Genomic DNA, 13,745 nt, shown 5'->3' on the forward strand with positions numbered 1-13,745 from the left:
CCAACTCGGCGGGGAGCACTAACCCCAACCTCTTCGCGGATAACCCACAGACTGCGAGGGTCGCTTTCTATTAGTCCGAAATTCCCATGGCACGGGCTAGGGCCGGAAATTTTAGATAGCAAAGAGTCATATGGAGCCACAACCTAAGTGAGATCTCGGAGAATAACTTTTAATGTGTTATGTAGGTTTGGATAGGGATGCAGCAATTAGGTTAACAGATAGGTCAGCAAAAGGACCCTTCACAGAGACGAAAGACCTTAGACCTTAGAGGTGGTTTATGTGCGATGGAAATTTTGTGATGTTGAATGCAATTGACCCAAAGGTACCTATATCGATGCAATACCTAATAAGAATGACATACCACTTCTCATAATCCTTGGGCCACTATATATGGACAGTCGGTATGCTCTGCAACCCATTAAACGCCGTACCATGGAATATATCTTGCAGCTCCCACGCTTGTGAAGCCGGCACTATACTTGTACCAGGAATATTTAACTTCGCTAAAGTGGTGTACATTATAAAGGATGAAGTTACATCTCAATAAATTTATAGCCTCGCCTTGATTGCTGCCTGAGGAATGCTCGATGCCTCCTCATTAACGAGCACCGCACCAGTTTTCGGACCATCGCCGAAGAAGATAACCTGCACTGTTAGGTCATCCCTATAGACTATTAGCTTCCGTATAAACATCTTAGTTCAAAGGTTTTAAATTTCTGTGACTGACCTGTATCTTCTCGAAAACGGCGAGACTAACGTAAGTAACGCGCATACCTGCTCCTCGTTTCTGCCGCCGAGGGCATTGCGGATTAAATGCGTAGCGACATTCTTGTCTTTTACGACGAACCGCTCCTTCTCGTCGGGAGAGATGCCCCATTGTCGTAATCGAATTGGGGTCTTCTGGCCGTCAGGTCCTGCCTCCTTACCGGCTTCTACGGGAAGGTCTCGGCCGGGGCCGAAAAGTTTGGCCCACACAGAGCCCAGCTGAGACTTCGAGGACTGCTCTGTCGCTTGCGTCTCGATCCACTTACCGACGAGTCCGACCACCTCGTCGTTAGTAAGCATCTCCCAAAGCCCGTCCGTCGCCATAACTAAGAAGTCGCCCTTTTCGGGTTGAATTTTGGTTGTACTGACCACGGGCTCGGCTGTCACGTAAGGAGGGGTCTTGAGATGAGGCGAGGAGCTGCGACCAAAGAATGATGCTTGGAGGCGCTCAGAAACTTCCTTGCTCCACTTATAGCTAGCATCGCCAAAAGCTCGAGTTGGCTCAAGACCACCAAGGACACGACCGTTGTGAATAACACGATCCTCCCCCGGATGAGCCTTTCGCATCCGCGCTACCTCGTTAGGATTGCTTCCGGTCTGGTCTTCGGACAGAGCCGTTGCCGTCCACTTTCCAGAGGAACTACGACGGCCTAAGACAGCCCGCGAGTCACCCGTACAGGCAACTCGTAGAGTCTTGGTACTACTATCATAAAATGATAAGAGAGCGCAAGATCCGGACAGAGCAGGACCAAGTAGTTCGGCAGCAACTCGCTTCGAGTTAGACTTCAACACCTTCTCTACGCTCTCGTGGACAATTTCATGATCCAAACGCGTAAACCCAAGCTTAATAGCAGCGTCAATAGCCTCTGGCGACGGTACTGCTCCAAGAGTTCCAGCGGCCTTGTATGTAGTATTCAGCTCTCGTGCGACAAAACTGATCAAAGTTTGTCGTAGCTTCGCCGAAGTTGTCCAACCACTACTGAAGGTTAGTATGCTATATATTGTTACGAGGTTCCAAAGTCGGTAGCACATACGCATGGCCATCAAAAACACCCCAAAACATCCAGTCATCAATGTGTTTATCAGTGTTCTCGCCTTGCCGTGAAGCCACTTCCACGATCTTCTCTGCATGATCATCCTCGATCGGGTTATTGCTCGCAACCTGTACGACGTCATATCGTAGCACACCTTGTCCGCGGTTGACCAGAAACGAGGCCTCGTTCTGGCGTAGTTTCTCGGTGGCTTGGTCCGGAGTAAGCATCTCTAGCACGTTTCTTCCACTACCGTCAACGTTCTTCGCTATCGGACCTTCGCCGACGAAAGTTCCGGTGTGCAATTCATCGGCACCAACTACAAGGACATTCCGCGTTGTGGCAGCGCTATTCGTTAACTGCGTTGGTGCCGTCGCGTATGATTTAGCCCCAACCTGCTCTAGGGTATTTCCTCCCTTGTATGTATACCAGGCGCCGTAGCCAACTAGGCTAGAGACAATGGCGAAGGAAAATCGGCGGATGTACATGGAGGATCGTAAGGGCTCGCTTACCGCATAGTTGGGGCGTGTATAGGACGATGAAGTAGATGCAGCCGACGTTGCAGCTGAGGACGAAGCAGCGGATCGAACACCAAGACTAGCATTAAAATGGCTTGAATGGTGGGAAAATACGGTACGCCGCAGGCGACTAGTACGAGCAAGGCCCCGGACGGTGCATTGAAATGTCGTCCGAAGGGCTCTGACAGGTACGCGACGCATTTGGGAGAGGGTTGCCGTCGAGGTGAAATTAAATCTGAGAGGAAGTTTCGTCGTCGCTAAGTCGCTAAACGAGCCACAGAATATCGGAATATGGCTGGCCTCTAGAGTGGAGCTCGTAGGTAGCCCGTAGCCCATAGCCGAGAACAGAATGGGTAAGTGAATTATTATGTAGGTAAGCCTTACAAGGATATGTACACTAGGTACCTATGTACATATGTACCTCTTAAGATACATAATGGGGAGAGGGAGGAGGTCCATCGTCCATCGTTCGTGACCAATTTCTGTTTTCGGCGAAATGCGGGAGTTCGTTTGGGTAGAACGGTAAGATGCGGGAGGTGTGGGGCCGTAGTTAGTCAGTCCCGCCATTATGTATGCACTGTACCTAAATACGTAGGTACGAAGTACATACACGTATGTAGTGTTTGCCTCCTATATAAACCTTGTTATCGATAGACGCAAGCACAACCTCGGCATCTCGCAACGGTCATTAAACATTTTATTCTCACTACATACATGTACTTGGGTTAAATACCTGCAAGTTGGTATTATCTAAGAGGCACACAAACTACTAAATAATAATAAGATGGCCGCGTCGGAAGCAGATATAGCTGGCGTTCAACGTCGTGCTGCTGAGAATCCCGATGCCTTATACCAAGCCTTTGATTCTTATCCATGGATTAAAGATCGGGTATTCACTGTGAGTCCCCTATACCATCACCTGTATATAATATCACAATAAACAAACGCTAAGAAACAAGGAACAACTCTCAAATGTTTTGAATAACTCTCAACCTGGCGACCTCAGTCTTTCCGAGATTGCTCTCCAGACTCGAATACAAAGGTTTGAGCAACAAACGAAGATCAAAGTTGACGGGGATGCATATAACCAATGGCTTTCCCAAAGCAGCCTCCAATCCCCAAGTGTTGTATCCGAGCAGGCGGTTGCAGTAGAGGCAATGACTATAGTACGTCTTAGTCCCATCCTCGTATATGCATTAAGATGATGCAGTGATAGGCTACTGACCAACCAACAGCCAAATCCCGCGGACAGAAAACTAGCACATCTTTTGGTTGAACTAGGTAATCCATTAGGCCAACTCGCCCTTCAACAAATTACTCCTGGTTCAGTCAATGTTGAAGTGCCTAGTTGGCAAAGCGCCGCACCGACGGCAGAACTCTTCGTTGAGAAGGACCCCTCCTCGGCAAACCCTGATAAGGAGCCATATCCTAAGAAATTCGAGGAAATAGTGGCATTCTTACAGACGGGGCAGCCTATTCCTGGAATAAGACAGATACCCGATACGGTTATCGAGGACCCGGCGTTTACAACTCATGGCCGCCTTGCAGCACCACCAAAGCCTTGGGAGACTGGACGAACCCCTTCTGCCGATGATACAGGGATATCGACTACGGAAGGCAGAATATGAAGTTGAGCAGTATTTATTCTTCGCCAGGGGCATTGGTACCCGAGGCAAGGGCAGCTTTTGTATATACATGCTGCCAGTCAGCGTTAATTCGTATCCATAATATCTGCAGGCGCAATTTCCGTAGAACTTTGACCCTCCAAGACTAACTCATTTTCGAGCTCCTTGATCTTTGCTTCCTTTACATTCTTGACATGTTGGGCGAACCCCTCCAAGTTCTGAACACCATGCTTCACTAAGTTCATTAACATCTTCTCAGCTGACTTACGTGGCGGTTCTTCAGGTCTTCCGGCCTCATGCAAGCATTGAGCGTGCGTAAAATCAGGAGGTACCTCGTAATCGCCTCGACTCGGCTGGGAGGTGGATGGTCTAATATGTAAGATCTCGTCTATCTCCATTCCGCTCGAAGGAAGCGAGCGCTCCTGGCTTTCCGTTAAGCCTGGTACTGCTCTAGGATGTGGAGGGAATTTCTCTTCTCTCCATTTACATTCTTGACGGATTCTTGTCTTTTCGCGGTTAAGCATGTAGTATATGTTGTCCTGTACGGCAGCTGCATGCTCATCAATCTGAGAGAGTATTTCGTCACGTCGTTTACTTGGTTCTGATGGCAGTTCCGGTGGTGGTTTTGTGAAATCAATGTGCGTGGGCACGAAGATGCTCGGTGCACTATTTTGATACGCAGGGATATCCTCTTGTTGCAATTGTGTCTCCGGCACTCTCTTTGCGCCGTCGTTAATCGCCATCCTTAATGTTTCTGTTTATGAGATGCACCGATGCAGCTGATTCGGAAGCACCTTGATCTGGTGATAGGTTAGGTACCTAAGGTATGTACATAACGTACAGCAGCGAGTTCGATGAGCCAAGTTAGGTCAAATAACCGTACAGACTTAACCGCCTGCAAGTCAGGTCAGGTATGTTGATTTCGGAGGCTTACCTGGTCATATGTATAAGGTTCTCGACTTGGCCTGGGAGCCCTTATAAAGCCACAGCTCTAGCCATATCCGCCACAGACAATGCGCCAATCACCTTACGTGGATGATACACCAAAAATATATACGTATCCCCTTAAGGTACGTATTTGTTACATAAATAATAAAAAATATTATCGTTTATGTAATTGATCACCTTACCGTCTGATCCTAGGTTCCGATATGCATTTAACCATCACATGAGTAATTATATAAATGGCACGCAATGATGTTAATTCTCCTTGATAAAAAGGTTAGATACATATATGAGATAATTATCTATCGTCTACTTAACAACTAAATTTCTATGGAGAATCTAACTAAACGACAAGAAGTAAATCGGACGGCTACCTGCAGATGTAATCTCTCTTATCCTAAGCAACCTGGACGGTTTAAGTGGTTTATTCACTTAAGCGTTGTTCGTGTTTAACATCTCTCTGTAAAACTGAATTTCGGAGCATATTAACTATTCTATCCCATCCCACGCCTATGAAACCCCGCAGAGGTAGTATTCTAGTGCCCGGAGAGCATTGATGGCGTGCTTCAGCTGTGGATATTCGGGCGTCGTGTATGTCTTCGGGTTGACTAGTCTCGGCCTACCGAAGATAGATGTTACGGTGGACGACTGGAAGACTTGGAGTTCATGTGGGAAGTATCTCAACATGGAATAGTAGAAATATTCGATATCCCTACTTGAAGTTATTCCAAAAAGATCGCCTATAATGATGGCCGCTACAGCTATCACAGCGTCCAGTTGACTATCACCAGGCCTTCTAAAGAGAAGCGCAACTTCCCTGACCTGAATCATAAGCCTTGACATATCGCCTTCAGAAAGGGTTGATACTGGAGTGAATGCATTTGGGATACTTCTTAAGCATGCTCCCATAGATGTGAGGTATAGACCTACGCGTGTGATATCTAGATATTTAACGCAATGATATGCAGGACCAGTAATCGGGCCGTACACTAGATATTCGTGGTCATAAAGCCCAGAAGCCAAGCCAGCGTCAAACAGAGCCTTAACGTGATATATCTTCACATAATCCATAAGAATCTTGGTATCAATAATCGCTATATATCCCGACTGGTCCCTTAAAAATCGAATCGCGATGTGGAGATCTGCTGCCCACGAACTAAAGGCGGATCGAACACGAAATCCACATAGATGGCCATCGATCATCTGCTTCAAATTATAGATATCATATATCGTTGTTGGTGTCTCGCCATTAAGAAAACTATGTGGGATGATGCCTGTAGTAGTATTAAGATAAGAATATCCACCTCCAGAACTAGAGCAAAAGCTTCGGAATAGAAATCGCGGAAGCCTTTCCCAAGATTCTATTTACCAGTTAGCCATCATGTTGTGGTTTCTCGAAATGTTGATTCTCCCGAATTAGCTTACTTTCTAGTATCTGGCGTTGTTTGTTGGTTACTTACCTACGATATTCGTATGGATATAACATTAAATAATGAGCCTACGATGCATCAATCTTTCAAGCATCATAACTATGTTTACCGCTCTTTATATATGTCTGCAGACTATCTGCTTGCTTTACCATTGCTGATTCGAGGCTGGCAGCATCTCCTCCTAGCAACTAGAATAATACCATTGTGCGATTCTAGAACAAGACACCACCTTGAACTGAGGAAGTTGTTTGAGATAAATAAGCAATAGGTAAGACATGTCTGGAAATCAATGGCTCATAAAGAATGTCCTAGACGAAGGTACCTACCGTGAAAAATATCTACAAGGTAACTAATTTTTAAACGACGATTGAGAAACATACAACTACACAGGGATATAAGAGTGGTGAGATCCTAGTAGACTTTGAATTAATAATTGCTCATCCTTTTAAAAAGGAGGACTGTTTACCGATATCAGGGTATAAGTGGGTAGGGGTATCTACAGGGGTCTATCTACTATATAAGGGGCGCACAGCGCCCTCGTAAGAGGATAGAAGGCCAGGCGTTCCTAGATCAATACAATATATCACTTGGTCTACCCACCTACCCTAGACACTCACTCTGTGTATGACCTCACTCAACGGGTATCTCTAACAACCGACCTCTCTTAAGATATTAGGTATCTGGCCTGGCATAGCATACCCACACTCGGTCACTATAAATGTGGAAAATTCATAGCCGACCTGGTATGTAATATGCGCCGCGAGGAAGGAGAGTTTCATACGTTTTGTGGTCCAGAAACCACAATGCTGACCGAGTAGGTAAGATTCTCCTAAGGTTAGCCCTTTAGCTTATAACATAAGCGTGGCAGTTAACAGCAGAGCCACGCTAAAATTTGCGGTTAGGAGACGTCTAAGTGGTATGCTCCAACACAAGGCCGACTTAGACTTGCAGTGTGTTGCCGGTTTGTCGGTGACCGGTAATCAGCTGCCGGCAATGGTGGCGGAGTCGCAATTCGTTAATGTAAAGAAGGGCTCGCATTTGGACAATGCCCACAATGAAAAAGTCCTATGAAGGTAATCTAGACTACAAAGTATAAGATCGAGCTTGACGGCGTGCCCAAAGACGTAGAGTTCTAGAAATGTTCGGTGCATAGCCTCAACGAGGTTCTGGGGAGGATTTTGCTCTATCACTTGACGATATTACTTGACGATATTCGTGCATCGTGGGTTTTAAAATAACAATCGATTTGATCGCAGTCGCAGTCGGACTACATGCTTAATATGCCTCCTACGTAAAACTCATAATAATTGGGCGTTGATTGAGGCAGTGCTGGGTCACGCTCGCTAACCCGCATTCCCCAGACGTGTGCCTACAGATAATACATACTATGTTAGGTGGATAATACTGTAAGGCGGACTGGGCGTTTGCGGTACGTTTCTCGTGGGACGAATGCCGAGATACGTCAACGAGTATGCTAAGAGTTGACAAATTCCAAATCTTGCTTTAGGTATTCCGTGCCCAGTACACTAATCCAAATAAAGACGTACTTATACGGAATACGGAATACGGAAGGCTTGCTGACTGCTCAGCTGCTGTGCTGTAGGATTAGCTCGCCAAGAAACTACATGGCTTCGCCTCAGAGTCGATCTTACGATATTAGGTTGCTGGCTTCGATAGACATGGTTTCGATTTGACCTTAGCAGAGACATTTCTTCGTCTTTGACTTTGGCTTTGACTTAGGTACTTGGATATATGAGTTGGAGGTGTTGCACACTTAAGGATTAGGTTATTTTGTTTACTCCTTCAATCAACCTTATCTATATGTACCTGCTTCCCCCCAGCTTTCCGCTTTCCGCTTTCCCGCACGGACAAAACCTTAGATACCATTTTAAGTCTTCGATTACCACCATAAAACAGCCCGGGACGCAGCTTCATCAGCTCTCAGATAAATGTACGTCGCACAGCATCTCCCAAGGTGACATCATACTTCTTTCCCCATCCCCTTCCCCATTCTCTTCCCCATCCTCTTCCCCAACACACGATTAAATGAATGGGACGACGAGGTAGGTAGTATTTAAAGAAATAGGTACATCTTAAAACCACCTTGTCTGACATTTCATCCCCCACCACCTGATCTCTTTCTCCAAGTCTTCAACCTTTTTACTCTTTCATCTAGCATATACGACCCTTTTTACCCAATTGAGGGTTAACTGGATCTAATCTCTTCAATAGACAAGTAGAAGCACGAAAGAACTACAACTATAACATGGCCGACTCTAGGAACAAGGGTGTCGAGCGGACTAATGGAGCTAGCTCAAGCCAAGCTGGCTTCCAACCGCAGGTCAACATGACAGTCGAGCGCCCTAGACAGGAGGACCTGCAACAGAGTTATGCGTCCATCGTCGGTACTGATGCCAACCCCAAGGGCTGGTATGGATCGATGAGTATGATTTCATCTTAGTTAGCTTGAATGATTGATATTGGCCCTAACTTCTCTTCAAGTTAATGCTATCGGCTCTTGTGTGGGTTCTCTCGGAGCTATTCCCTGCATCATCTGCTGCCCTAATCCCTATAAGCAAGTCAGTCAAGGCAACGTGGGACTTGTCACCAAGTTCGGGAAATTCTATAAAGCTGTCGACCCTGGTCTTGTAAAGATCAATCCTCTCAGCGAGAAACTGATCCAGGTTGACGTCAAGATCCAAATCGTTGGTAGGTCAAGCCTCCCACCTTTCCCCCTTGACTGTTTCTAATTAGGATTGCGAAAATTATAGAGGTCCCCAAGCAAGTTTGCATGACCAAAGACAATGTCAATGTCGAACTGACGTCGGTCATCTATTACCACGTCACTTCGCCGCATAAGGCTGCATTCGGAATTACCAATCTACGACAGGCCCTTGTCGAGCGGACACAGACAACCCTGCGACACGTCGTCGGTGCGCGCGTCCTGCAAGACATTATCGAGCGCCGCGAGGAGATCGCGACGAGCATTAGCGAAATAGTTGAGGATCTGGCGAGGAGCTGGGGGTGTGAAATTTCCGCCATCCTCATCAAAGATATTTACTTTTCTACTGATCTCCAGAATGTAAGTGTAGAATCATTGATGATGTTTTTTATTGCCTTTCATGTTATAAACTTGACGAATTTCACCAAGGGGATATTGCTAATATAATATCAGTCCTTATCTATGGCAGCGCAGAGCAAGCGTATTGGAGAGAGCAAGATTATAGCGGCGAAAGCTGAAGTAGAATCGGCCCGGCTTATGCGTCAAGCAGCAGATATCTTGTCGTCCGCGCCGGCGATGCAAATCAGATACCTAGAGGCAATGCAAGCCATGGCAAAAACAGCGAACGCGAAGGTCATTTTCCTCCCGGCCGCGAACCAGACGATGCCAAATATCAACAACGCTATGGCTCAGGCAGCCAAACAATATGAAATCGGCGAGTCGAGTGGGACTCACGATGACGACGGGTTCTCACAGGCGGTCAACGCTCACATCATTGAGAACATCTAATGCGAATTGCGAATATTCCTCCCCGATTTCGAGTTTATGTCGAAATTCTGTATTCTGTATTTTAATTCGCTAATTTATGATCAACAACGAGGCTGTAATGATGGGGAATTACGTGTTATTGGGTTGGACATACCTCACGAAAGAGCCGAGCCTGACTGGTTGCAGACCAGGCGAAGGATATATATACCTAAAAAATGATCAACTATGTGAGAAGATGCCGAATGGAACTGGTTGGGCTGAGGGAAAGGCGGTTACCGATACCCATTATGGATACCCATCGTTCGATTGAGATATGGTTATTATTGCGCCTCTATTTATGTAGTTTCTATTTTTTGTAGTTTTTTTTTCCTTGCTGGAGGTTCTGTTGCTTGGGCCTAGTAGGACAGTATCAAAATTAGTATGTATCGATTCACTTTTTTTGTCTGTGCCTGGTGTAGTTTATATCGTGTGATCACGCCTCGACTTTGATAATCCATTTGATATTTCAGGGGGTATTTACATCTACTTTCATATTTAGTCAAAGCCCTCAAATTCATCATTATCGCTATTCCCAATACCAACGGCGCCCCCTTGTGTCGTAGTACCACCACTCTCAGCAGCCAACTTCTCCTTATTCCGTCTCCGCACCTCCTCAAGCAAGCGCTTGAGATCCATCTCCTTTGTTATTTCCTCCTCGGTAAGCGTCTGCCGCCGCTCTGCCTCGCGTTTGCGTCTTTTCTTATCGCGACGCTCCGCCCGTTCGTCCTCCTTCTCGTGTTTTCCGCTCCATGCCTCGGCATTGCGCTTGCGCCGCTCTTTCTGCCCCTCAGCCGACTTCCCTACGTTACCTTTGGCCGCTTCCTCGGTCATCTTTTGTAATATTTCCAGGCGCTGTTTCTCGCGATCCTTTTTGGCATATGCATACGCATTCCAGTCCATTGTTACCCCCAGAAATTTGTCACCTTCGAACTTCCGTAGTTCTGGCATTTTCGGCAGTCGCAACAGCCCCCATGCGTGTCCTAGGTCTGTCCAGTCCAGGTCCGCAATGCGGAAGATAGAACTTGCAGTATGTTTTCTATAACTACGAAGCCAGCTAACAAATGCCTTCTGTGCCTTATCGTGTAGAGCGCGATCGCGTTTTACTGTTTCGCGAATCCGCGAGGTAGTCGTGTCGACATCAACATCATTTACCGAGATTACTGGATAGGCAAGTGGCATAATAGGCGTCTTCCGTACTTCTAGGAATGGCACGTAGTCCAACTCTGCCGGCTGCAGGAGAATGACACTGAGACCCCGGCGCCCCGCACGGCCAGCACGACCGCACCGATGTAGAAATGATTTTGGGTCTGAGGGCGGGTCGATCTGCACGACGAGGTCGACTTGCGGGAAGTCAAGGCCTCGGGCGGCTACGTCGGTGGTGAGTAGGACCGAAGGTTGTGCCGCGTTGAGAAACTTGGCGAAATTCTTCTCGCGCACTTTGGCTTCATATTTTCCATGTAGAGAAACCAAATCGAAGTCCTCGGGAAGAAGGGTAGGGAGAATGTGCGTAAAGTAGTCGACGGCGGCGCATGTAGAGAGAAATACGATACTCTTCTGTGGTCGGGGGTCTAGTTTTTCTAAGAGCTGGACGAGACTTGGCAACTTGTGGCTGGCGGGCGTAGTTAGGTAGCTCATCTGAAGACTCGCAGGTGTTCGTCGCTCCTCAATAATTCCACCCGTCTTTAGACTCTTCACTTTAACTGCAACCTTGACAGGATTTCTCAGACCAACTCTGATTATTTCGCCCACTGCCTCACTGACGCTGGCGCTGAAGAGACCCGTCCTCCTTTGTTTCGGTAGTCGCGAAAGGATCTTCTGTAAATCTGCCTTAAACCCTAGATCAAGAAGTCTGTCCGCCTCGTCTAGGATTAGAAGTTCGAAGGAGGACTGCGGGCAGTGCACGTGCGGGGAGGAGAGAAGTTCTACCAGTCGGCCGGGCGTTGATATCAAGACGTTTGGTGACGCGCGGAGAAAAAAGCTAAGATCTTGAGCGGGAGTCGTGATGCTGCCGCCGGAGAGGAGTTGCGGGATGATAACAGGCGAACTTGTATCCAGCCGCTTTTCCTCACCAGCGAGCTGAGCTAGGAGTTCGGAAGATTGAGGGTGGAAGGCGACGAGCGAGGTTAGAGTGCCATGGATCTGACCTGCAAGCTCTTTGGTAGGTGCGACAATAATGGCGGCTACATGATGTCGTTTCGTAGGTTCGTCCTGTCGTAAGATCCTGTGAACGAGAGGGAGGAGGAACGAAAGAGTTTTTCCGCTACCGGTAACTGCCTATTGATTATCAGTAAACGTATATGGTAATAGTGGAGGAAGAAGCCTTTTAAACTTACCTCTACAACTACATCTTTATTTCCCCCTCCAAAAAGAGGCCATACACTGGCCTGAACGGGAGTAGCCCGGGCAAAGCCCATGCTTGAAACGGCATCTAATATCCATTCCGCCAAGGGAGGTGTCAAAGCATCCCAGGCCCGGGGGTCTTTTTTTGTCGTCTTTGCTTCCGGCGCCATTATTCAATGGGCGAGCGTGGGCACATGTTGTTTAGGAAATTTTTGGAGTTGAACTAGGAATTATTATCTTATCGAGGGTCTTATCTTATCTACCTATCTAAGCACCAAACCATCAATTCAGGATCATTTACCTGTCTTATCGCTTCTAGAAGGGACGGGCTGGGACCTGGTAGATCGGACCGTTATGCCAATGTTGGATATGACGTCGCGTCAGGAACAAAAATTGGATAAGAGCCGTCATCAATCGGCATATCGCTCGTCTCTTCCATTTCATGACTCCATTCCTCATCTAGTCTGTGCTTTCTCTTACACCAAATACACCGAGGACGCGCCTCCTTAGGCACAAACGCGCCACAAGTGCAGTAAAATAGAAGATTAAATTGATGGTCCATCATGACTTTTGTCGCATCATGATCCTTGAGGTAACGGTCGTAATCGTGTACTTCTTCAGCAGTATGTTTCTTATAGTATTCTCCCGTCTTCCTGTCCTCTTCTTTCTTACATCTCAAGCAGATTCAACGCTTAGATCTGTCGCAATCACACAGCTCGTTGAGGAATTGCCCGCTAAGCTGCTCTTCGAGTCTAGCGTCGCAGATATCGCAGAGACACATGAGGTTCTCGTTTTGCCACGACTTGTTGAGATGAGGACAGCGGGTACCAATCCTTGAGGGCACTCGTAGACACTTTCTGTACTCTTCGCAGATGTTGATACCACACTTGATGCAGGGGAGTGCGCCGGCTTCATCGCATCTAGTTGCAAAGAGCTTTACCTCGATTTCCTCATCCTGGTGGATTTTTCTACCGGTTGGTCCCCATATATATGAGTATCGACCGTAATTCCACACATTCTGCCGGCGAAGTAATCCGTGTCCGTCGCAAAGACAGTTACGTCGAAGAACTTCGGAGACTTTAGCTGAGGATAGGATATAAGCATGAGAATGGCGACAACTTAAGCCAAGCTGAAATAGGTCAATTGTGGAGAGATATTTCGAAATAGTTGTTAGAACAGGATATTGACCGATAAGGTCTGATAATACAGGTGCCATCCTAACTTTGGAGGTAAGTAGGAGAATATGAAGTCTTGAGAGATTACGGTGCGTATTGCGAAACATGAGATGATATTTTATCCAATCTAGCTACGAGTCAAATCTGTTGCTTACATGAGAATGCATGAAAACATGATAGATTTGTGTTCTAAGCGGCAATTGGATGGTTGGCTTAGTTTAGGTAGCTAAGAGAACAACGCGTCAAGAGCCAAGTCTCTGCTACAGTATCTTGATTTAATTGCACCTAACTACACAATGAAAGCCATACGAAAACTTATTGCAAATTTATCCATCTAAATTATTGGGATACCGACCTCCAAGGACTTTGGGTACTAAAACGTAGGTA

General features: G+C 46.8%; 7 protein-coding genes across 7 annotated transcripts; 2 read left to right on the forward strand and 5 right to left on the reverse strand.

Annotated features, from left to right (window-relative positions):
• Nucleotides 1-549: 549 nt before the first annotated feature.
• On the reverse strand, nt 550-2,515 carry F4813DRAFT_382827 (protein serine/threonine phosphatase 2C; the record flags this gene model as incomplete). The annotated part of the gene is made up of 3 exons (XM_049245858.1): nt 550-664; nt 728-1,741; nt 1,800-2,515. The coding sequence occupies 3 exons, from the start codon at nt 2,513-2,515 to the stop codon at nt 550-552; spliced, it is 1,845 nt and encodes a 614-aa protein (XP_049096189.1).
• Nucleotides 2,516-3,098: 583 nt separating this feature from the next.
• F4813DRAFT_392967 (uncharacterized protein) lies at nt 3,099-3,942 on the forward strand (the record flags this gene model as incomplete). The annotated part of the gene is made up of 3 exons (XM_049247351.1): nt 3,099-3,212; nt 3,274-3,480; nt 3,550-3,942. The coding sequence occupies 3 exons, from the start codon at nt 3,099-3,101 to the stop codon at nt 3,940-3,942; spliced, it is 714 nt and encodes a 237-aa protein (XP_049096190.1).
• On the reverse strand, nt 3,773-4,984 carry F4813DRAFT_217210 (uncharacterized protein). The gene has a single exon (XM_049239749.1). It carries the CDS (start codon nt 4,680-4,682, stop codon nt 4,026-4,028), a length of 657 nt encoding a protein of 218 aa, XP_049096191.1. The 5' UTR covers nt 4,683-4,984; the 3' UTR covers nt 3,773-4,025.
• Nucleotides 4,985-5,382: 398 nt separating this feature from the next.
• F4813DRAFT_399147 (uncharacterized protein) lies at nt 5,383-6,222 on the reverse strand (the record flags this gene model as incomplete). Its single annotated transcript, XM_049248136.1, has 1 exon — nt 5,383-6,222. A coding segment is annotated over one exon (828 nt), but the record flags the coding sequence as incomplete, so codon positions are not given.
• Nucleotides 6,223-8,580: 2,358 nt separating this feature from the next.
• On the forward strand, nt 8,581-10,226 carry F4813DRAFT_399151 (stomatin-like protein; the record flags this gene model as incomplete). Its single annotated transcript, XM_049248137.1, has 4 exons — nt 8,581-8,758; nt 8,817-9,023; nt 9,086-9,396; nt 9,490-10,226. The coding sequence occupies 4 exons, from the start codon at nt 8,581-8,583 to the stop codon at nt 9,823-9,825; spliced, it is 1,032 nt and encodes a 343-aa protein (XP_049096193.1). The 3' UTR covers nt 9,826-10,226.
• Nucleotides 9,911-12,445, reverse strand: F4813DRAFT_217301 (ATP-dependent rRNA helicase spb4). The gene is made up of 2 exons (XM_049239750.1): nt 12,177-12,445; nt 9,911-12,117 (listed from the first exon to the last, which is right to left on the reverse strand). The coding sequence occupies exons 1-2, from the start codon at nt 12,351-12,353 to the stop codon at nt 10,339-10,341; spliced, it is 1,956 nt and encodes a 651-aa protein (XP_049096194.1). The 5' UTR covers nt 12,354-12,445; the 3' UTR covers nt 9,911-10,338.
• Nucleotides 12,370-13,723, reverse strand: F4813DRAFT_371872 (uncharacterized protein). The gene has a single exon (XM_049244665.1). It carries the CDS (start codon nt 13,463-13,465, stop codon nt 12,869-12,871), a length of 597 nt encoding a protein of 198 aa, XP_049096195.1. The 5' UTR covers nt 13,466-13,723; the 3' UTR covers nt 12,370-12,868.
• Nucleotides 13,724-13,745: the final 22 nt, after the last annotated feature.

The sequence above is a fragment of the Daldinia decipiens genome, assembly GCF_022478715.1.
Source record: "Daldinia decipiens strain CBS 113046 unplaced genomic scaffold F4813scaffold_39, whole genome shotgun sequence".
Taxonomy (NCBI): domain Eukaryota; kingdom Fungi; phylum Ascomycota; class Sordariomycetes; order Xylariales; family Hypoxylaceae; genus Daldinia; species Daldinia decipiens.